This window comes from Hippopotamus amphibius, chromosome 3 (genome assembly GCF_030028045.1).
Source record: "Hippopotamus amphibius kiboko isolate mHipAmp2 chromosome 3, mHipAmp2.hap2, whole genome shotgun sequence".
NCBI lineage: Eukaryota > Metazoa > Chordata > Mammalia > Artiodactyla > Hippopotamidae > Hippopotamus > Hippopotamus amphibius.
Window position 1 is genome coordinate 161,599,011 of NC_080188.1, and position 22,688 is coordinate 161,621,698.

Below are 22,688 nucleotides of genomic sequence, written 5' to 3' on the forward strand. Positions count from 1 at the left end.
TCATTTGTTTCTAGATATTTTTTGATTTCCTCTTTGATATCTTTAGTGATTTCTTGGTTGTTTAATAGTGTATTCTTTAGCTTCCATGTGTTTGTATGTTTTACAGTTTTTTTCCTGTAATTGATATCTAGTCTCATGGCATTGTGGTCAGAGAAGATGTTTGATATGATTTCAATTTTCTTGAATTTACCGAGGCTTGATTTGTGACCCAAGATGTGATCTATCCTGGAAAATGTTCCTTGTGCACTTGAGAAGAAAATGTATTCTGTAGTTTTTGGATGGCATGTCCTATAAGTATCAATTAAGTTGAGATGGTCTAATGTGTCATTGAAAGCTTGTGTGTCCTTATTTATTTTCTGTTTGATTGATCTGTCCATTGATGTAAGTGGGGTGTTAAAGTCTCCTACTATTATTGTGCTACTATTGATTTCTCCTTTTATGGCTGTTAGCATTTGCCTAATGTATTGAGGTGCTCTTATGTTGGGTGCATAGATGTTTACAATTGTTATATGTTCTTCTTGGATGGATCCCTTGATCATTAGGTAGTGTCCTTCCTTGTCTCTTGTAATAGTCTTTACTTTAAAGTCTAATTTGTCTGATATGAGTATTGCTACTCCAGCTTTCTTTTGACTTCCATTTGCATGGAATATCTTTTTCCATCCCTTTACTTTCAGTCTATATGTGTCCCTTGGTCTGAAGTGGGTTTCTTGTAGGCAGCATATAGAAGGGTCTTGTTTTTGTATCCATTCAGCCAGTCTGTGTCTTTTGGTTGGAGCATTTAAGCCATTTACATTTAAGGTAATTATTGATATGTATGTTCCTGTTACCATTTTCTTAATTGTTTTGGGTTTGTTTTAGTAAGTCTTTTCCTTCTCTGGTGTTTTCTACTTAGAAACGTTCCTTAAGCAATTGTTGTAAGGGTGGTTTGGTGGTGCTGAATTCTCTTAACTTTTTAAAAAATATATATTTATTTATTTATTTATTTTATTGGCTGTGTTGGGTCTTTTTTGCTGTGCACGGGCTTTCTTTACTTGCGGTGAGTGGAGGCTACTCTTCATTGTGGTGTGCAGGCTCCTCATTGCTGTGGCTTCTCTTGTTGCGGAGCACGGGCTCTAGGTGCATGAGCTTCAGCAGTTGCAGCACATGGGCTCAATAGTTGTGACTCGCTGGCTCTAGAGCACAGGCTCAATAGTTGTGGCGCAACGGCTTAGTTGATCCGCAGCATGTGGGATCTTCCTGGAGCAGGGATCGAACCCGTGTCCCCTGCATTGGCAGGTGGATTCTTAACCACTGTGCCACCTAAGAAGCCCCTGAATTCTCATAACTTTTGTTTGTATGTAAAGCTTTTGATTTCTCCTCTGAATGAGGTTCTTGCTGGGTAGAGTATTCTTGGCTGTAGGTTTTTCTCTTTCAGGACTTTCAGTATATCCTGCCATTCCCTTCTGGCCTGCAGAGTTTCTGCAGAAAGATCAGCTGTTATCTTTATGGGTTTTCCCTTATATGTTATTTGTTGCTTTTCTCTTGCTGCTTTTAACATTTTTTCTTTGTGTTTTAATTTTTGTTAGTTTGATTAATATGTGCCTTGGTGTATTTCTCCTTGGGTTTATTCTGTATGGGACTCTCTGTGCTTCTTGGACTTGATTATTTCCTTTCCCATGTTGGGGAAGTTTTCCACTATAACCTCTTCAAATATTTTCTCAGACCCTTTCTTTTCTTCTTCTTCTGGGATGCCTGTGATTCGAATGTTGGTGCACTTAATGTTGTCACCAAGGTTTCTGAGACTGTCTTCCATTCTTTTTATTCTCTTTTTTCTTTCCTGCTCTGTGGCAGTTATTTCCCCCATTCTATCTTACAGCTCACTTATTCGTTCTTCTGCCTCCATTATTCTGTTTACACCACCTAGAGTATTTTTAATTTCGGTTATTTTGTTGTCCATTACCGATTGCTCTTTAGTTCTTCTGAGTCCTTATTAACTGTTTCTTATATTTTCTCTATTTTGTTGTTGAGATTTTGGATCATCTTTACTATCATTACTCTGAATTCTTTTTCAGGCAATTTTCCTATTTCCTCCTCATTTATTTGGTCTTGTGGGTTTTTTTTCTGCTCCTTTGCCTACATGGTGTTTCTTTGTTTTCTCATTTTGTCTAATTTATAGTGTTTGCTGTCTCCTTTCCCTATGCTGCCTAGTAGTAATTCCTCTTGTTTCTGCCCTCTGCCCCCTGTGGTGGGGTTTGTCCAGTGTCTTGAGTAGGCTTCCTGCTGGGGGAGTCTGGTGTCTGCTTTCCAGTGTGTGGCTCTGTGTCTTTTCTCTCTGATTAGTGGGTCTGTGTCAGGTGGTGTGCTTTAGGGTATCTGTGAGGTTAATATGGCTTTAGGTAGTCTGTGTGCTGATGGGTGGGTTTGTGTTCCTGTCTTGTTTGTAGTTTGATGTGAGGTGTCCAGCATTGGCAGTTGCAGACAGTTGGACAATGTCGGGTCTTAGACTCTGATACAGGGCTCCATGAGAGTTCTCTGCAGTTAACCTTCCCTGTGTCTGAGGACTCCCTAGTAGTCTAGCATCCTGGATTCAGTGCTTCCCCCCCAGAGCCTCCTACTTGACTTCTGATGAAGTGGTCCAGACTTCAGAGGTTGCTTGCCCTGGCAATATAGGGGTTTAAAGAAGACTGTCCAAGCTCCAGACTAATGGCAGAGTGTTGAGTCAAACAAATACTAAATCAAGGAAACACATACATGTATAAGACACACAAATACTGAATCCAATAGAACATAAGGCACTAGAATGACCTGACAGAAGAACCCCAGTATACAATCATACAGTCAAAGAGAAAACCAACAGAAAGTCAAAACCAAAAAACAAACAAACAAAAAAGCACAAAAAAACCCACCACACACACACAAACACAAATCTAGGGAGATTTTGAAAGCTAGGATCAAATATGATAAAGAGCGAGAGTACCACCAGACAGACTGAAGATTCTCAGAATGAAATCAGACAATTATACCTAGAACTACGATAAAGACAAAACCTAATAATAAAAACCAAAGCAGTGTGTCATCTGGAGAATAAGGCAAGGATACAGAGCAGACTGATAATATTGCTTAAAAGTATATTAAGATAAAAGAAACTAAAAAAGGATAGAAGACAGGGCAACAGAAAAGTGTAGTGTGACTGGAAATATGAAAAGAAAAAGAAAAAAATCGAAATGTATAAAAGTGATGAAAAGAAGGTGGGAGAGATACAGTCAGCACTACAAAAAAACTTAGCTAGAAATAGAAATATATAAAGAGGCTAAAAATAAAAGTAGAATAAAAAATAGAATAAAAATGCTGTAAAACATGTAGATCCCTTAGGACTCAGATCATAATTAATTAAAAAAAATAAAGCTTAAACTGACCCCAGAATGGACCAGATCAATAGAATTAATAATAATATTTCTGTTTCCTTGTGGTCTCAGCTGTAGGCGTCTTCTACCCACTTTGGGCTTTTTGTATCACTCTGCAACCAGCAGAGCTTCCTTTATTGTTCATCTGTAAGCTCCGGTGTGTGGGGGGAGAGGGGGTACAATAGTGGCTCCTTCCCCTGGGAGTGAGTGAGCAGTGGCACCCTGCCTGGGTCATGGTGGCTTGGGCGGCTCAGGTTGAGAGAACGACTACAACCGTGGCTCCTCCCCCCTGCCATGACTCCGCCGGGGCGCCCTGCCTGGGTCATGGTGGCTCAGTTGGCCATGGCAGTGCCTGTTGCAGAGGGATGCTGGCGGCTCAGGTGTAAACAGAATGTCTCCAGAGCTGAGCCACTCTGTGGGCTTTTGGCTCTCGGCTGCAGGCACTCTAGGCCAGCCCTGTCCCAGGGGCCTTTGTTATCCCTGAGTGTGTTAGCCAGGCCCACAATAGTCCTTCTGTCCATCGCAGTCACCAAGAGAGCGGCTACACCTACGGCTCCTCCCCCCGCTTGTGAGTCAGCAGTATCGAGCTGCCACCATGGCCGCCCAGCTTTCCACGGTAGGCACTCTCCGCTGTGGATTTCTTCCCTCCTGTCCTCTCAGTCCATCTCCTCACTGCCAACAATGTTTCTCACCCTAAACCAGTTCTCCAGTTCCCACGTTCCAGCTCCCAGACCCCCTGTTCAGCTGTGAACCGACCTCTCAGTCTGGACACGCTGAGCCGTGGTGCAGACCCTCTGTATGTTTCTCACTCTTTCCCGTCTGCCGCAGCTCAGCCACTTCACCCTCTTTGAAGAGTTGCAGGTGCCTCCCTTCTGACCCTGGGAAGTTCCCCGTTGGAGAAGGGGTTTCCCTGTCAGATAAGGGACATTTCCCTGAATTTGGCGATTTCCCTTCTGTTTCAGCTCCCCCCACCCCAGGGTGTGGGACCTGTCCCTTTCCTTCTCCTCCTCTTTCTCCTTTATTTTCCCCCCTCTGTCCTACCCAGTTATGTCAGGATCTTTGCAGTCCTTTCTGGTGTCCGAGGTCATCTGCTGGTGTTCAGCTGGTTCTCTGTGGGAATTATTGCGTCTTTTGGTGTATTCCTGATGCATCTGTGGAGAGGGATGCATTCCACGTCCTTCTACTTTGCTGCCATCTTTCTCTTCTATTTTTATTTTTTTTAATAAATTTATTTATTTATATTTACTTATTGGCTGTGTTGGGTCTTCGTTGCTGCACATGGGCTTTCTCTAGTTGTGGTGAGCAGGCTCCTCACTGCAGTGGCTTCTCTTGTTGCAGAGCATGGACTCTAGACACATGGGCTTCAGTACCTGTGGTGCACGGGCTTAGTTGCTCTGTGGCATGTGGGATCTTCCTGGAGCAGGGCTCAAACCTGTGTCCCTTGCATTGGCAGGTGGATTCTTAACCACTGTGTCACCAGGGAAGTGCCAGGTGTGCACTTTAGGGAAGTAGTTCTTGGGGCCATTGAAGGGCAACTGGAGAAGGTGGGGCTGCATCAGCAAAGCCAGTTAGGAGATGTTACATGAGGGAGGTGGTGATTCTTGAACCATGGTCCTGGCAGTGGGAATGGATTTGAGGGGACAGTTTCAATAGATCTCAAGGAGATAGAATGTACAGGACTTGGAGGCCAAGTGGGTGCAGGAGTTGATACAGAAGGAGTCAGCAAGTATAGGTTTCTGGATCAGGTGATAGATGGCAGTGGGTGGGCTGGAGGGATGAGAGCAATGGGGAGATGACAGACTTGGGCGCAGACCTGAACTCAGACAGTAGCCACGAAGGTGGAAGGGAGGGGTTGATGGTGACATCAGCACCACTCGGGGACTCTGTGTGCAGGGCTAGAGGAGAAAGAGGCCGTGACTCCACATTTCTCGTTTGGAAAATTGCGTGATTGGGTAGCAGTGCCACAGTCCAAGGGGAGGACTTCACGGGAGGCTCAGAGTTAGAGGGAGGTGAGTGCAGATTTGGATGTGTTGAATTTGAGGTGCCTGTGGGATGTCAAGACGGAGTGTGGAGCTTGGTGGGTGTGGATCCGCTCTCGACATACAAACTTGGGGGGTGAGCGTTTAGGGGTGGTCGTTGTTTCATGGGTGACATCCCACTGTTTTTTGGTCTAGTTGGACACAAATGGCCCATGGCAGAGACTAAAGAGGGAAGTTAAGAGAAGTAGAAGGAAAACTGGGAGAGAGAGGAGAACAGAAGTCAGTGGGAGAAACAGTGACTCAGACTGGGGACAGTAGGCTGAGTCTGGTCTGTTTTCCCAGCCCCCTGCACATCTCCAGGGGAGGGGAACTTCTGCCCTCTAGGCTGTAGAGCGCTGGCTGGCAGAATCTGAAACAGGGCTGTCCACAGGTGCCCAGGCTGACGTCTGAAAAATGGAAACTTGAGCCTTGTGGAGGCCTTTTACTAGCCGTCCAGTCATACCTCCACCCTGTTCCCCACCAAGGAAATGGATTGTGTCTGGGAGGGCAAGATGCGGAGGGTGGGGGACGGCCAATGGCTTCAGGCCCCACCATTTGGAGGAGTCAGCACAGCTGCTGGGCAGAGCCTCCTGCAAGTTTAATAGGGTGAACAGTTGTCGGGGATTTGCTGGTGATGGGTGAGGAAGCCCGTCACCGTGGACACCAGCTGCCTTCAGACCTGTGCTGACAGTGGTCGCAGGGCCCCTGGACGGAACTCATCTTGCTTCACATGGCGGTCCCCTACACAGTAGTCTTGTCGCCGAGCAATTATATCAATCCAAGCTGAAATTAGCTTAGATTACTGGGGTTACCTAAAACCTTTGGGGTTGAGGGGATGGACCTGTGGCCAGCCTCTGGGCCTGTCCAAATCAGAGGATAGTGTGTTCTGGGTTGTCTTTTGTTCTTACCGGTGTGTCATTTCTGAAAAGTGGAGGGAGGGTGGAAAAATACAGCTCATACTGCTGAACTCAGGGAAATTCGACTCTTGCACAGACAAGAAACACAGCTGAATTCTGAAGGTTCCGGCCTCTCTGGCTTTGCTCTGTGTCAGCATCCCTGTGGCCTGCTTTCCCCCCGGGCACAGTGAAGGGCGGACCTGGGCCAATGGTCTGCCTCCCACGGGCCCTTCTGCAGGTCCTGGAGGACAAGTGGTGCGCTGACAGCTCTGAAACAGGTTGGCTTGGCAGCTGTTTGGAATCCTGTGTCTGTCAGCTTGTCCTCGTTTTCTCTTGTTGGACGTGAGCTCAGAGTGCAGGATTCATTCGTGAAGGGACACTTCTTTTGATCTTGCTTTTTTTTTTAAGCTCTTTATTGTAATATAATTGCTTTACAGTCTTGTACCAGCTTTTGAGGTACACCAATCAGCTGTATTAATACATATATCCCCATATCCCCTCCCTCCCGCACCTCCCTCCCACCCTCCCTGTCCTGGCCCTCTAAGGCATCACCCATCATCGAGTTTCTCTCCCTTTCTCATACAGCAACTTCCCACTAGCTATCTGTTTTACAGTTGGTAGTGTAAATATGTCTATGCTACTCTCTCACTTCGTCCCAGCTTCCCCTTCGCCCCACGCCTTCCCAACCCTTTGTCCTCCAGTCCATTCTCTGCATCTGCATCCTTATTCTTGCCCTGTCACTGGGTTCATCAGTACCATTTTTTTTTAGATTCCGTATATGTGAGTTAGCATACAGTATTTGTTTTTCTCTTTCTGGCTTACTTCGCTCTGTATGACAGTCTCTAGGTCTATCCACCTCATTACATATAGCTCCATCTCATTCCTTTTTATGGCTGACTAATATTCCATTGTATACATGTGCCACATCTTCTCTATCCATTCATCTGTTGATGGTCATTTAGGTTGCTTCCATGTCCTGGCTATTGTAAAGATTGCTGCAGTGAACATTATGGTACATGTTTCTTTTTGGATTATGGTTTTCTCTGGGTATATGCCCAGTAGTGGGATTACTGGATCATATGGTAGTTCTATTTGTAGTTTTTTAAGGAACCTCCAAACTGTTTTCCATAGTGGCTGTACCAGCTTACATTCCCATCAACAGTGCAGGAGGGTTCCCTTTTCTCCACACCCTCTCCAACATTTATTGTTTCTAGGTGTTTTGATGATGGCCATTCTGACCGGTGTGAGGTGATACCTCATTGTGGCTTTGACTTGCATTTCTTTAATGATTAGTGATGTTGAGCATCTTTTCATGTGTTTGTTGGCCATCTGTATGTCTTCTTTGGAGAAATGTCTATTTAGGTCTTCCACCCCCATTTGTGGATTGGGTTATTTGCTTTTTTGGTATTAAGCTGCATGAGCTGCTTGTATATTTTGGAGATTAATCCTTTGTTAGTTGCTTCGTTGGATCTTGCTTTTTTGATTATGCTGGAGAGAGAGAATTTTGGTTCCAAATTATTTTCTGAATCATGGCAGCTCTTTGGGGGGACCTCACTGGCCCTGGTGGGGCTTAATCATGGTGCTAAAATCCTGTGGTTTATTCAGTAACAGGTGTGTTATTAGAGGCAGGGTAGGATGCTGGGCAGATCTTCCCGAGCTTGGGGCAGTGCTGCTCCATTTTCCCTAAAAAAGCTCAGGGTACTTCCCAGCTCTCATCCACACCTCCCAGTCTCCCTCTCTGTTCACAGAGTCTCCAGGTGTCAAGGCTTTACTGATTGCCATAATGATGGAGCAAATCTGAGTGATTGGTAACTTGTCACAGGATGAACTGGTGGTCCCTCCGGTCTCCTCCCCACTTGCTCTTCTCCCCTTGGCCGACTCTGCCTATCCTGTAGGACTCATTCCGGTGCGGTCACACTGAGGCCTCTTCTCTGCTCTCCCTGAGATGGCGGGGTTGCCTCTCTCACAGAACACATCACGTTGGGATGGCTTTTTTCAATTTGAAATAAAATTGACTGACTTATAGCACCATGTAAGTTTCAGGTGTACAGCATAATTACTTGACACATATATTGTGAATGCAGGGTTTCTAAGAATTGTAGTAAAATATTCATAACAAAACTTTACCATTTTAACTGTTTTTAAGTGTACGATTCGGTGGCATTGGGGACATTCATGCAGTTGTGCAATCATCACCACCATTCATCTCTAGAACTTCCTCTTCCCCAACTGAAATGCTAAGCCCATTACACACAAGGTCCTCAGCCCCTGGCAACCACCATCCTACTTTGTCTCTGTGAATTGGAGTACTCCAGGTACCTCATAAAGTTGAATCATACAGTATTTGTCCTTTTGTGACCGGCTTATTTCACATACCTTAATATCCTCAAGGTTCACTCGTGTTGTAGCATATGTCAGAAATTCCTTCCTTTTAAGGTTGAGTAATATTCCGTTGTGTGTATATGCTACGCTTTGTTTATCCAATCATTTCCTGATGGACCATTTGGTCATTTCCACCTTTTGGCTATTGTGAATAATGCTGCTGTGAACATCGGGATGCAAGTATCTGTTTGAGTCCTTGCTTTCAGTTCTCTTGGGTAAATGCCTGAAGTACAGTTGCTGGGTCATATGGTAACTCTGTGTTTAATTTGCTTGAGGAACTGCCAAACTGATAGTATTATGTCCATTTCGAGTCTGCCTCCCTACCAGATTTCCAGGGAGGGGCTGTATGCTTTATCTTTGGCTCCACAGCCCCAGGTAGCAGTCTGTCTGGCACAGGAAATACTCAGTGTTTGTTACACTGACTTAACTGAGGAATGCCCTTGTTCCAGCCCGGGAGAACTCTCCCCAGAAAGCAAGTAAGAATTTATGTGAGAGGATTCAGAAGGATGTGATTTCACTCCCTCACTGCCAGTTAATCTCACATGATAAAGTGAAGAGAAAGCAAGTAACCATTTTTATAGGGAGGAGCCATCTGTGGTTAAATTGAAGGCAGAGGACAAGGCTTGCTTTCTTGCTTGCTTTCTTGCTTTCTTTTTCTTTCTTTTCTTGAAAATAAGTTTCTTATTAATCTATTCTATACATATTAGCATATATATGTCAACCCCAATCTCCCAAATCATCCCGCACTGCCCTCCTTCCCCCACCCTCCTGGCTTTCCCCACTTGGTGTCCATATGTTTGTTCTCTACATCTGTGTCTCTATGCCTTGCAAACCGGCTGATCTGTACCATTTTTCTAGATTCCATATGTATGTGTTAATATTTGTTTTTCTGACTTACTTCTCTCTGTATGACCATCTCTAGGTCCATCCATGTCTCAACAGATATCCCAATTTTGTTCCTTTTCACAGCTGAGTAATATTCCATTGTATATATGTACCACATCTTCTTTATCCATTCATCTGCTGATGGACATTTAGGTTGCTTCCGTGTCCTGTCTGTTGTAAAGAGTGCTGCAGTGAACACTGGGGTGCATGTGTCTTTTTGAATTACAGTTTTCTCTGAGTACATGCCCAGTAGTGGGATTGCTGGATTTTTATACAATTGTATACAATTTTTAAAGGTTACTATCCATTTACAGTTATTACAAAATATTGTCTATATTCCCAGTGTTGTACAATACATCCTTGACCCTATCTTACACCCAATTGTTTGTACCTCCCACTCCCCAATCCCTATATGGCCCTGCCCCCTGCCCCCCACTGGTGACTACTAGTTTGTTCTCTATATCTGTGAGTCTGCTTCTTTTTTGTTATATTCACTAGTTGGTTGTATTTTTTAGATTCCACACGTAAGTGATATAATACGTCTTTCTCTGTCAAGTGCTGTCCTTTTTTTTAACATTGACAAATTTTTTTTAATTCCTCGAATTTTATTTATTTATTTTTATTTATTTATTTTTGGACACGTTGGGTCTCTGTTGCTGCGTGTGGGGTTTCTCTAGTTGTGGCGAGTGGGGGCTACTCATTTTGTGGTGCATGGGCTTCTCATTGTGGCGGCTTCTCTTGTTGCGGAGCATGGGCTCCAGGCGCTCCGGCTTCAGTAGTTGTGGCACATAAGCTCAGCAGTGTGGCTTGCAGGCTCTAGAGTGCAGGCTCAGTAGTTGTGGTGCACGGGCTGAGTTGCTTTGGGGCTTGTGGGATCTTCCCAGACCAGGGCTCGAACCCATGTTCCCTGCATTGGCAGGCAGATTCTTAACTACTGCGCCACCAGGGAAGTCCAGAGTGCAGTCCTTTTAGGTGTAAGGTAATATATCCTTACAACCTAAGGTTCATCCTTTCAGCAAGCACAAACCGCACACTTCTGTGTGCCGGGCCTGTGCAATGCCCATGGATACCAGCATGCAAAGCACAACTTCTGTCATTACAAGATACGGACACACACTCACACACACTCACACACACACAGTGCCAGATGAATAAGCACCAAGTGCTGTGGGAGTTCTTGCAGGCAGTGGGGAACCCACACTGAGGAAGGTCAGGGAAGGTATCACAGCCAGGAAGTGAGGCTGTTCCAGTCAGGGTGCAGCCTGCGTAAAGAGAGAAACCCCATAGCATCTTTATGACTCATGATTCTTAGGAGACCACGAAGATCTCTGCCAGGTTTGAGTCCCCCTGATATAAAACTGATGTGTGAATGAAGCCATAAAAGAAGTTATACTGCGATAGGGACATGAGGTCGGGTATAGTGGGTTTAGTAGCTTATCTTTAGTAGCTTATCTTTGAAAGTTTGATAAGTTTCATAGGTCACTTTGGTCTCATAGCTTTGTGATGTAAAGGTCATTTAAAATTTTCAGTTATATTTGACTTCACGTTCTGGGGGAATATGTGTGTTGAGGGCAGTGGGCACAGACCTGTGGGCTCTTTATGGTCTCAGGGTGTATCCTTCAAAAATGTCACGGGTTGGGGATTCCCTGGCAGTCAAGTGGTTAGGGCTCTGCATTTTCACTGCCAAGGGTGTGGGTTCAATTCTTGGTTGGGGAACTAAGATCCTGCAAGCTGCGGTGCAGCCAAAGAAAAAGGCACGACTCAACTGTAGGTCAGTGTGTGGGCCCCGGGTGTGGGGCAGATGAGACAGTACAAAGGGATGATGAACGGGGGCTGAATCGTGGCAGGACTTTGCTGAGGGGTTTGGACCAATTCCTAGAGAAGCTGAGAGACACTGAAAACTTAAGCAGAAGAGTGACGTGTACCACATTTTGGCTTCAGTAGAGCATTCTGGCCACTGTGTGGAAGATAAACTGGAGCAGGGGCAAGAAATGGTGAACAAGTTCTCCGAGAGCAGAGAACGGTCCCCACTTACCGAGCACTCACCATGCACAAGCCACCGTGGTGAGAGCCTGCATTGTTATTTACCTTAGAAAAGGTCTGGAGACGCCAACAGTTTTCAGCAGACTGTGTTTGGCTTTCCAGTATCCCTTTCCAAAGAGCTGGGTCTTTGAGTCATCACAGCCATGCCAGGGCTGTCCAGAGACTTCGAGGTGGACTTGAGGATGTGATGGCTCTTGTCCATCTCTGCAGAGTGTGGAGTCAGCGGGGTAGTTACTTCAAGCTGCACCATATGGGGTTGCTGGGCCCAAACTGAGTTAACAGTAAGAGGCTGGGTAGCTCAATCCAAACAGGCCAATACATGGAGAGAGCTGAGCTGTGACACCAAGTGGGTTGGGGACTGAGGGGAACCTGAGGTTCGGATGCTGCAGGCAGCTCTCTGTGTGGTACCCAAGGCTGCTGGCATGGGCATGCCAGGGCCCATGAGAGGAGCAGACAAAGTGCAGATTCGACCCATTCTGACACCATCCTGTCTCTTCCCATCCCATCAGCTGGCCTGTGTCTTTTACATCTCCACTGCCTTGCCTTGATGCTGGTTGTCATTTCTCCCGCACCACTGTGGAGGCCTTCAATTCCTGGTCTGTCCTACATACTCCAGCTAGAGTTAATGACGGGAACATCATTCCAATGGCATTAACCAACTTTTGATAGCTCGTCACCCCCTGTAGAGTACCGAGGAAGGAAAAAGTACCTTGTTACGGTTTTGTTTACATTTATTTAATTACTAAAGAAGATGGCAAATCTTCCTTCTTTGTCCCATATTAATTTGGTCTGGTTAACACCATATAGCAGGTACTCAAAAGTATCGAGTGAATCCTTTTATAAGAGGCTTGGTCTGGAAAGGTTAGGTCGGGCCTGCTCAGAGGCAGAGGGGTGGACCCAGTGACCACACGGGCTACTTTCCTCTCCTGGAGTCCAAGTTCCAGTATCTTCAAGGCCTCCTTTCTCTTCCTTGACTCAGATTGTCTAAGATACTTAACCAATGGACAGCCTTCCATCGAGAGATTCCCCATCAGCTTTAAAACCTACTTCTCAGGAAACTACTTTCACCATGTTGTGCTGGGGATTTACTGCAGTGGCCGCTACGGCTCGCTAGGCATGAGCCGAAGGGCTGAGCTGATGGACAAGCCGTTGACCTTTCGGACTCTGAGTGACCTCGTCTTTGACTTTGAAGACTCCTACAAGAAATACCTGCACACAGTCAAGAAGGTCAAGATCGGGCTGTATGTCCCCCATGAGCCTCATAGCTTCCAGCCCATCGAGTGGAAGCAGCTGGTCCTCAATGTCTCAAAGATGTTGAGGGCTGACATAAGGAAGGAGCTGGAGAAATATGCCAGGGACATGAGAATGAAGGTAGGTGCCGGGGAGGCGAAAGAGCAATGCGAGAGAGGTCTTTCCTTTCTCTCTCTCTCTCACCACGTGCCTCCTGTTTCTGAGATGGTGAAAAATTTCTTGAGGTTATCTTGCTTAGAGCCACCCTATTAAAAAAAAATCATTCTATATTTGACATGGAGAATTTAAGTCTCTTTGCATTTACTACTTTAAAAACCAGAGCTAAAATGAATTTAGATGTTGTAGCTAAAGCAAAGTCTTGGCCTGCAGTTCCTTCTATGAGTCAATCTAAAATGTTAGTCATTTTGTACTAAGGCTCTAGTTTTGTTTTGTTCTGTTTTGTCTATAATAAGAGTGGCCAATCATCTCCGTTACCCTGAAATTGAGGGATTTCCCAGAACATGACATTTTCAGTACTTAAAGCCAAGAAAGTCTCAGGCAAACCAGGATGAGTGGGTCACCCTGCTGTATAATCTGTTTCAGAGTCGTGTTTTATCTCTGCTTTGCTTTTTGTAAGTTGCAAAGCCCTTTGGCATAAAATTCTGACCTGGTGTCACAAAGCAAAGGAGCATGCGCTCTGCTGGCTTTATATAAACTACACTCATAAGCCCTTCTTCCTTCTACCATGTCACTTCCAAGGTGACAAGATGCCTGTTTGTCCTTGCTCCTCCAGGACTCATGAGTCACTGAGAGAAAGCCTGTGTGTACGTCGAGGCCCACAGGGGAAAGGGATTATGCCGAACTCAGGCTTGGTTGTGTTTAGCACCTGGGGACTTGTCATCTTCACTCCGCAGGACCTGGGATGGAGATTCTTGATCCGTTGGACCCACTCTGCGCATGCGTGGGGGGTGGGAGGGTCAGAGGAGGAACAAGCCGGTTTCTGGGGGAGCGTGGATGGAACTTTGCCTTCACGAGAGGGGAATTTACTGAGCAACCAGCCAGCCCCTGGAGGCTGAGGCATTGGGCTCTGCTCCTCTCTCTGCCATGGGGAAAGGGGCACAATATAATCATAGTATCCTCTGGGGAGTGGTACCTGTGCTTCTTGTCAGTGCAGCATGAGAGAGACACATGTGTGTCTCAGGCCTCCTCCTGGAAGTCTTCCAGCTCAGGGCCTTCTAAACCCCGGGATCATGAATGGGCAGGGGCTGGGATGCCAGGCTGTAGGAGGGCATTAGGAACCAGCGTGGTAACTCCTCGTATCTCCTCCAGATCCTGAAACCTGCAAGTGCCCACTCTCCAACCCAAGTGAGAAGCCGGGGAAAATCCCTGTCCCCCCGAAGGAGGCAGGCAAGCCCCCCGAGACGGCTCGGCAGGCGAGACAAGTCGTGAGTAGTGTTTCCTCTTCCCCAGCTCAAGGGCCAGCACACACATTTGTGAGGTTGTCCTGGCCGGTGGGGACAAAGCTGTGTCCTGGGCTTGGCATTTGAACCCAACAGTGATCTCCAAGAGATCTGCCCTTTGTTTGGGGGACATCTCTTATCACAAAGGATCCACCACGCAATCATCCCCAGTGCTGTCACCCTCCTAACTGTCAGATGTGGACACAGCTGGAGGGGTAAGCCCCAGACGGTGTGAGACGGAGAACAGCCCGAAATCCTGGCAGCAGGGAAGGCGCACTGGCCTTAGGGTTAGGAAACCTCGGTCTGGAGCCAGCTCAGCTGCTTAGGGAGCTGTGGGGCCTTGGGCACGTTACGCAGCCTTTCCGGGCTTAAGGTCTCTCATCCCCAAAATCAGATTGTTATAAGTGATGAACTTGCCTAAAACCTTAGCCCTCTGCACCCAGCAGAAAGCGCGATTGTCCTCCGTGGATGGTGGCATCGGAAATATCGCTAGGTTCATCCTCGTCCCTGGCTGGCTGTACCCTCCCCAGTTTTAGCCCCGAAGCTGATGAATTCACACTTACTTCTTAGGTCAAAATGACCCACTTAAGAAATGATGGATTGGAGATGCTGAGGCTGCCTGCAGTAACAATCCACTGGCAAATATGCGGGCCGTAATTGCCTTGGGAAAAACCGCTACTTTGATTAATACCAGCAGCGTGCTGTGTGTGTCACATGGGCTGTCACCGTGCAGGGGACCGAGTGTCACAGGGCGCAGAGGTCTGGTTTGGGCCCCGACTCTGCTGCCCTTTAGTCTTGCAGCTGGGGCAAATCCTTCAGGAGCCTTAGTTTCCTCATCCATTGAAGAGGATAAAAGTGCTTTTCTTGCCTATCTCCCAAGGTGCTGTAAGGGTCAAGTTAGAAGCTGTAATGAGAGTGATTTGTTAATGGTGAACTGCTTTACGCAAGCATATTATGGTCACGTCAATCCTATAGAGGGAGAAGGCAGTTTCCCTTTTCAGATGAAGAAACCAAGGCACAGAAAAGATTTGTTATCTTGTGCTGTATCATGTAGCTGGCCAGTGATGGAACTGGGGTTAGAACCCAGCTCTCTTGACTCTGGGAAGGTGGCGGGGAAGGGGAGCATTGCTTCTGTTTTTTGAAGAACAGGACGGGACGAAACATTGTCAGTTCCGAGGAAGTTTTCCTATTCACCTCCGTTCTACCTCTCACTGCCAATCCCAGGCTCGGCATCTACAGCCAGGAAGACCTTGGGCAAAATGACCGGAGCCCAGGGCTTGAAAGGGGAGGAATGACCCAGTGGGAGGGTCAGGTGCTCCTGTGGCTGAAGGTCAGGGTGGTTTCAGCATAAGTTTGCCCTTTGAGACAGCAGGATGGCTTCAAGCCTTTCATCCCTGGCCTCTGACCCTCTTCCTGCCCCTGATGCTGACCAGCACCCTTGACCCTAACCCTGTCCCTCCTCCTCTCTGATTCAAGCATCCTTTCATTGCTGTCCCTGAACAAAGCAGTAGTTGTCTCAGAGGACTATGGACGTGTAAGCCCTTCCCGGTGGCCATTTGGCACAGAGTGAGTGACCCAGAAATGGGAACCTGGTGGCTCCTGAAGCAGGGAGGGGGCCCTTTAATCGGATTGATTATCCTTTCTGCCCCTGGAGGCCCGAGTCCTTCCCTGAGGGGCTCCCGCTCTTCAGCAAACGTTGGGTGGTCCATAAAGTCTTGCTCTCCCCTTGAGACTGGTGTCCAGGGCACAGGAAACCCTAGGCATTCTACTGGACGGCTTTATGGGCAGAGTGGCAGCTGTTGGTTTTTAAGGCAACTCCTGTTGGAGCCATTTTACTTGGATCCACAGGAACTTTGCAGTCCATAGCAGATTGAGGTTTTAACCAGAAACGGTTACCATGATTGCCCAGGGATGGTAAAGCCAGTAAGATCTTAGACACTAGTCGTAGAGACAAACGTCGGGATGACAAGCTGCTGGGGATGGTGGTGGTGGTGGTGGTGGTCTGAGTGGAGGAAGAAGGTGAGTTTGAGTTTGGACTGCGGACTTTGAGGTGCTTCTTAGACGTCTGGGGGGAGGGGGAAGTATTATAGAAGTTGCCGAAAGTGCAGATCTGGAGTCGGAGGATGCTGGGGAGTAGAGATCATGCTATTAGAACCATCTACTCAGAGGTGACCATTGAAACAACAGCTGGATAAGTTTGCAAGGAAAGGAGAGAGAAGAGAAAGAGAAGTGATGTCGAAGTCCTGAGTGGGCCAGAGGCAGAAGACCCAGAACAGGAGATGGGGAGGGAATAGTCAGAGCGTGAGAGGCAGGATCCGGAGCGTGAGGGGACAGGCCTGTGCCCACAGAAGACAGCGGGGAGGAGGGAGGGCTGAAGGGAGACGAGGCGGTATGGGTGGACAAACGGTCCGGCAGATGGCTTCGACCCTTCTGGTGAAGGAGGCTGGGTCATCTGGTGGGAGTGAGGGGGTGGGTTATCAGTACAGGTGAAAAAAGGGCCGCACACAGGGCCCAGCTGGGGAGAGGCAGAAGGATCCTATAACCCTGTCCTCAAGCTTGAGCAAACCTAGAACCACCCGGAGGGCTTGTGAAAATGGATTGCGGGCCCCTCCCCCAGCGGGTCTGACTCAGCTGCTCTGGGCGGGGGGCGGGGGGAGGGCTGAGAAGGTGCCCTTCTAACAAGTTCCCTGGTAACGCTGATGCAGCTGGTCCAGGGCCCGCAGCTGGTCCAGGGCCCACACCTGGAGAGCCGTGTGGGAGAACCGACTTGGGGCTGGACCTTAAAAAATAACAGAACATCAAGGTGAAGGTCCTGGGTCTGCTGAGAGGGGTGGTTGAGGCCACGGAGCGTGGTTCAGGGGCTCAGCCCCTGGGCCTCTGGATAATGAGGTCGCGGGGGTGAAGTTAGAGGGTGTGACTCTGGCCTGACCCCATGGTTGGGCGCCACTGGAGTCCTTCTCCTGTGGGCCAGATAGAGAAGTCCTGTTCTCAGTCATCCCCAGGCCACGCCTGCCCTAATCTCCAGCTGCTTTGTCGTGCAGCCAAGGCAAGCGACCACGCCGACCACGCCGACCACACCGGCGCCAGCAGAGGACAGCTGTTAGACTGCTTCGGATGTGAGTTCAAAGCCACCCTCTAGTGTCAGGGCCCCACCTGCACTCCCCCTTCCCCTCCCCCCCACCCTCCCGAGGCGTGGGAGTGAGCCTGGGAGTGGAGAGAAAGACTAGGGAGAGGGCAGTAGTCACTGAGGGGTCAGGAAGGAAGACCTGCCAGGAAATGGGATTCAATTCCATCACCCTGCTTTATCCCTGAATTGGTCCCAGCTCCAGCTGGACGGGCCCCCAAGATCATAGAAGTGATGGCTCATGGTTCCGTGAAAATGTAAAGTTCTCCAAAATGATGAAGAGTGGCTGCAGGCAGCCCCCGAAATCTTTAAACTCATAACCCTTCCCCGCAGCCTTTTCTTCTGGGCAGAGCACTGGTTGCCAGGAGTCTTCCTTCATAAACTCCTCCCAAGGGTCAGAATTTGGGGATTTTTTTTCCCCCCCACAGCTAGGGCCAGGTGGTCTTGGTTGATTGACTATCAAGAGCACCCAGGCGGCTTGTGGGTTCCTGTGGACAGTTTGATGTGAGCAGATCCAGTAAGACCATGGTTATTCTTGGTGGTGGAAGTCCCTGCTGCTGCTTTTCTCTCCCCCCAGTTGTTTGGAGGTCAGCAGAGGAATCTAGAGGGCAGATATCTTGGCTGGAGTTTCACAGTGGATGGAGGCGTTACAAGGAGGAAAGAGTCTCTCCCATTTCCCCCTAATACCTGACTTCTGGGTTGCAGGGCTGGGTAAGGGATGACAGGGGCCACCATGTAGGAAGAGAGGGAAGAGAGATGCAGGAGATGAGAGTAGAATGAAGGCTGTGAGAGGCGGGGACGACGGGGAGAACTGAGCACCAAGCCCCTCCCTCCCTCTCCAGATCCCAGCTTCCGCCGTTGCAACAGACTAGAACCCAGGACAGCCTGGTTCCTAGAGGCGTGTCTGGAGCTTCTACCCTTGGCCTTCATCTAGCAGGCTTTCCTCCAGGTAATCTTGCCTCTGGCAAGGAAACGAGAAAGTGACAAATTTGGTTATGATCCAATAGCTCCATCACACTCTGGGCTTCCTACTGTAGCATGGTCAGGACAAGGAAGGGTTCGGTGACTGTCACTGTGTTATTATTTCAGCATTACCTAAGGCCATCGAGTCATTTCTAAATGTGTTGAGTGCCACAGCGAAGCTGGGGAGTGGCCCAAAGGGTGGAAAATTACCGTAACAGGCAAGAGGCCCATCAGCTGTGGGGTCCCAGCCCCTGTCAGTGCGGGGATAATTTTAGTGGCGCTACATCCTCCCTACAGCTGGAGCTACTTCCAGCCCTGCATTCCTCTCCATTTTTGCACTTGTCTGAATAATCCTTTTAGAAAGGAGGATCAGTGTCACTGGGTTGACAAAAGAGTCAGCTGAGTGGGAGGGCAAGTAGCCGTGACTACAGTAGTGTCAGCTGAGACAAAGTTCCAAGAGACGGGGACTCCCCCACCGCTCCACCCACGAGTCCTTTCTCGTACTCTCTGTTCCCCTATAGGAGCGTTTAAAAAACTTTCCACACAGAACAGTCAGGTTGTTTCCTGTGGTTCTTAAAGAGTCAGGGAGAGGGAGGTTGAGATCTAGGTGTAAAAGGCCGTCTGTGAACTTAAACCATCTCCTTTACAGCTCCGGGCCTCAGTCTCACTGAGGGGTGTTCCTAGCAGGGGCCAGAGCGCCCCCTGGGGGAGAAGGGTTAGAAGCGCAGCGGGAGGGGAGGGTTTTGCTTATCTTAGTGGTGATGCTCCCCATGAGGGCCTGGGGGCCGAGACGGTAAATGTCCTGCAAAGCTCGGGATCATCCTCCCCCAGAAAGAACCATTGCACCCAAAATGCCCCCACTGAGAACCCCGAATGCTCCCCGGGGTCCTTTCCATCTCTGACAGTCCATGGCTTGCTGCCCGTGACCTGAACCCGGGAGAGTGGGGGTGAGTGGACAGCGCTTTTCTGGCTAGGCTGCCTGTGATCGCGTGAAGGCGGCTCCTGCCAATTGGAGTGACCTCGAGGAACATTCTTTTGCATTGGGGCAAGCGTCCCTCGGGACCCACGAGGACATCTTTGTCTTCTCTCCCTATCTGTCTCCTTTTTTCCTTGTGTCTCATCTCTCTTCTTTGCTGTTCATGATTTTTTTTTTCCTCCTCTTTGATTTCTCTTCTTTGTCATCTATCTGGAGGGTGGTTTGTGGCTCCAGTGGGCTTCGCTCACCCTGCTGGAGACCCTCAGGGTCGCAGAGGTTACTCAGCCCAGTGAGAGGTCTCCTTTCACTGCTGGACCACAGTTGGACGAAGGAATTCCTGCTCCATTCTGTCACCAGGGTCATGAAGGTGCCTCCAGGCAACTGGTTGAGTGAGGCCCTCAAGTCATTTCTAAATGAAGTCATAATGAAGCCATAGAGAAGCAGTGTTAGTTCCATGGTCTAATCACATTGAAGATATTTTGAATGGGGCCCAAGAAGTCATTCTCTTTGGATCCCAAATGAGAAAATCTCCCCAGGGGTGCAAATGGGAAAATTTCCTTCACATGGAATGTGGTGGGGGGGGCTACAAAAAGGGAGAGAAAACTAGGAAGGTTATGGAGGGAGAAGTAAAACCTCCAAGATGATGTGGGGTTTCTTTCCAAGAGTGCAGAGAAAGTAGTTTCCAACTCAGAGCCCCGCCGCGCTCCTTCATTCCCCAGGGGATTTCGTGTGGTCAGGGTCCCCAGAGATGCTTGAAGAAACCAAGATGGAGTGATGGGCCTTATCAGGAAAGACCACCTCTGGCAGGGTGAGGCAGGAGCCTCCAGAGCTGATGACTGAAGTCAGTATTGCAAGGTTGGGGTTCCTACAGATGTTCTCTGCCACAGAAAGGAGAGGTGACATCAGAGCCTGGAAGCTGTGCCCTGGAATCTCAATGGCCCCTAACTCTTGGTCTCTGGCCAGAGCTCCTGCCTGCGGAGGGCTTGGGAGGAAGGGCGAAGGGCTGGAGGATGTCTTCAGAACCACATCTCTCTTGGCTGAGGCCTGTCTGTTCACATAGCAGCCTCAGCTGTCTGCCCTGTCAGCTGCCAGCAGTGGTGCCTGCGGGCCTGGGAAGTAAGGAATGTGAGTGAGAAGTAGGACTGGCTTTGAATGAGGGTGACAGGTGGGAGAGAACCACCCCCATCCCAGTGTTCCTCCCTGAGGCGTACCCACATACGCCATGGGTCCTACATCAGGGCCTGGCCTGACTCCTACCAGACTATACGAGAGGAGGGCCTGGGTCTCCTTGAACTTGTTTTTCTGTTTTGTTTTGTTTTAAGTAAATTTATTTATTTATTTATTTATTTATTTATTTATTTAATTGGCTCTGTTGGGTGTTCGTTGCTGTGCGCGGGCTTTCTCTAGCTGCAGCGAGCAGGGGCTACTCTTCATTGCAGTGCGTGGGCTTATATTGTGGTGGCTTTTTTGTTGCGGAGCACAAGCTCTAGGCACATGGGATTCAATAATTGCGGCACGTGGGCTCACTAGTTGTGGCTCGTGGGCTCTGGAGCACAGGCTCAGTAGTTGTGGCCCACGGGCTTAGTTGCTCCATGGCATGTGGGATCATCCCGGACCAGGGCTTAAACCCGTGTCCCCTGCATTGGCAGGTGGGTTCTTAACCACTGCGCCACCAGGGAAGTCCCTCCCTGAACTTGTGAGTGCTGGGCCAACACCAGCCCTGATTTAGTCTGTTCCACACCCTTCACACTGAGGACTGAGAGATGAACATTGCTCCTTTATGATATATCCCTTCCTAGACTCTAGAGACCACAGAGAACCCAGCTACACTGGTCCTGTGAGTGTGTGGTGTGTGAGGGTGGTGCATGTGAACACGGGCATGTGCACCCCCACCCTTGTGGGTCCCCATCAGGTAGCCCTGAGCTGGACAGAGACGCGCCGTGTCCCTGACTCAATGTCTCACGCTTGTAGGGGAGAAGCAAGAGGTGAATTGCCACTGGAAGAAAGGGAATGGATTTTGGCTCCACTGAGTTGCCGTTTGTCTTGGTAACCCCAGGGCCCGCAAGGTGCTTGGCACAAAGTGCTGCTTGATAAACTGGCAGATAAGTACGTAGCGAGCAGGTTTCAGGAGCCCTGCTGTCCGGCTGTCACTCAGGCCCTCTGACCTATCCTGCCCAGGGGCAGCATGGGGCCTGGGGTGTTGAGACGTGAGGAGAGGAATTGCCCCAGACACAGCCTTTTGTCAGAGGGACAGAAAGGGGACTGGGTGGTTTAGGGAGAACCCTGTAGGCTTTTCCTCCACTTACTTCCTCTTTCCCGAAACCCACTCTCACACAGACACATACCAACTCCTTGTTTAGCCCCAGGATCTGGTTCTGAGGCTTCTTACGGCTTCACTGATGCCAGCATCCAACCCAGCTGAGCTCTTCCTCGGCCCTGAGGCTGCCTCAGGGTGTGTGAAAGACAAAATGTGCCGCCTGGCACGTGCGGGAGATGGTCCGCTCTCCCCCGAACTGTCAAGAGCGATTTAGCAAATACTAGAGTACGTGGTAAATAGCAGTGGCATGTCCCCCAGGACACCTTCTCTGTGGGACCATCACCCTGTCCTCCCCAACCCACCTCCCCCTCTGCACAGCTCCTCTGCAGCCGACTCCTGGGACGCAGGCCTGAGGGTGGGGCTGAGGGTGGACCTGGGACCAGGCCATCAGGCAGTCACCCGGCTTCACCCTGGGTACATTGTCGTGACAACAGATGCGGCTGGGATTGGCCATTTATACGCAGAGAGGCGTGCCCTCCCCTTCTTCCACAAAGTGCATCAAAGGAAATCTGAAGTCCCTATCCCACTTCCCCTAAAATAGAAGGTGCCCGAGAGCCTTTCAGAAGGAGAATCCTTTGATTTCTTTCCCTTGTTTGGACTGGGGAGGGGTTTGGAGAAATACATTGTCCTAAAATAATAACCCTGGGTCTGATGGGAGGTTCTGGGCAAGTGCAGACCCGGCTGAATCATCCTCCTGGTGCTTGTGCTTCTTAAAAATAACCCCCCTTGCAATATTCTAATTATAGCCGGGGGAGCACTTGGAAGAGGCCTCTCCACACACAATAGCTCCCCCAGCTCTGGCCCTGAGACGAGCTGGCAAGGACCGAACAGTATTTCTGGCTGGGCCCACGGGCAGGTGGCATGCTGTGATAACCCACTTTTGCCCTTCGCCAGGCCAGGAAACTTCAGCCAGTGTTGCTGTGAAAGAAAAGGGTTTCACCTTACAGACAGTTCACCAGGAATCTCAGCTGAACTCATTTTCTGCCAGTGTTCGCCTCTTTTTTTCCTCAC

At 48.9% G+C, this 22,688-nt stretch overlaps 1 protein-coding gene across 6 annotated transcripts in view; it reads left to right on the forward strand.

Moving 5' to 3' along the window:
• VASH2 (vasohibin 2) overlaps positions 1-22,688 on the forward strand; it is a 45,480-nt gene that overhangs the window by 17,525 nt on the left and 5,267 nt on the right. For 4 of the 6 annotated variants that reach the window (XM_057726943.1, XM_057726946.1, XM_057726944.1 and 1 more), the window contains 3 exons: positions 12,597-12,978; positions 14,167-14,282; positions 17,339-17,413. In XM_057726943.1, coding sequence (XP_057582926.1) covers positions 12,597-12,978; positions 14,167-14,282; positions 17,339-17,413 — 573 coding nt within the window. The remainder of the gene's footprint in view (positions 1-12,596; positions 12,979-14,166; positions 14,283-17,338; positions 17,414-22,688) is intronic. The other 2 variants (XM_057726945.1, XM_057726948.1) reach the window with 1 other exon arrangement.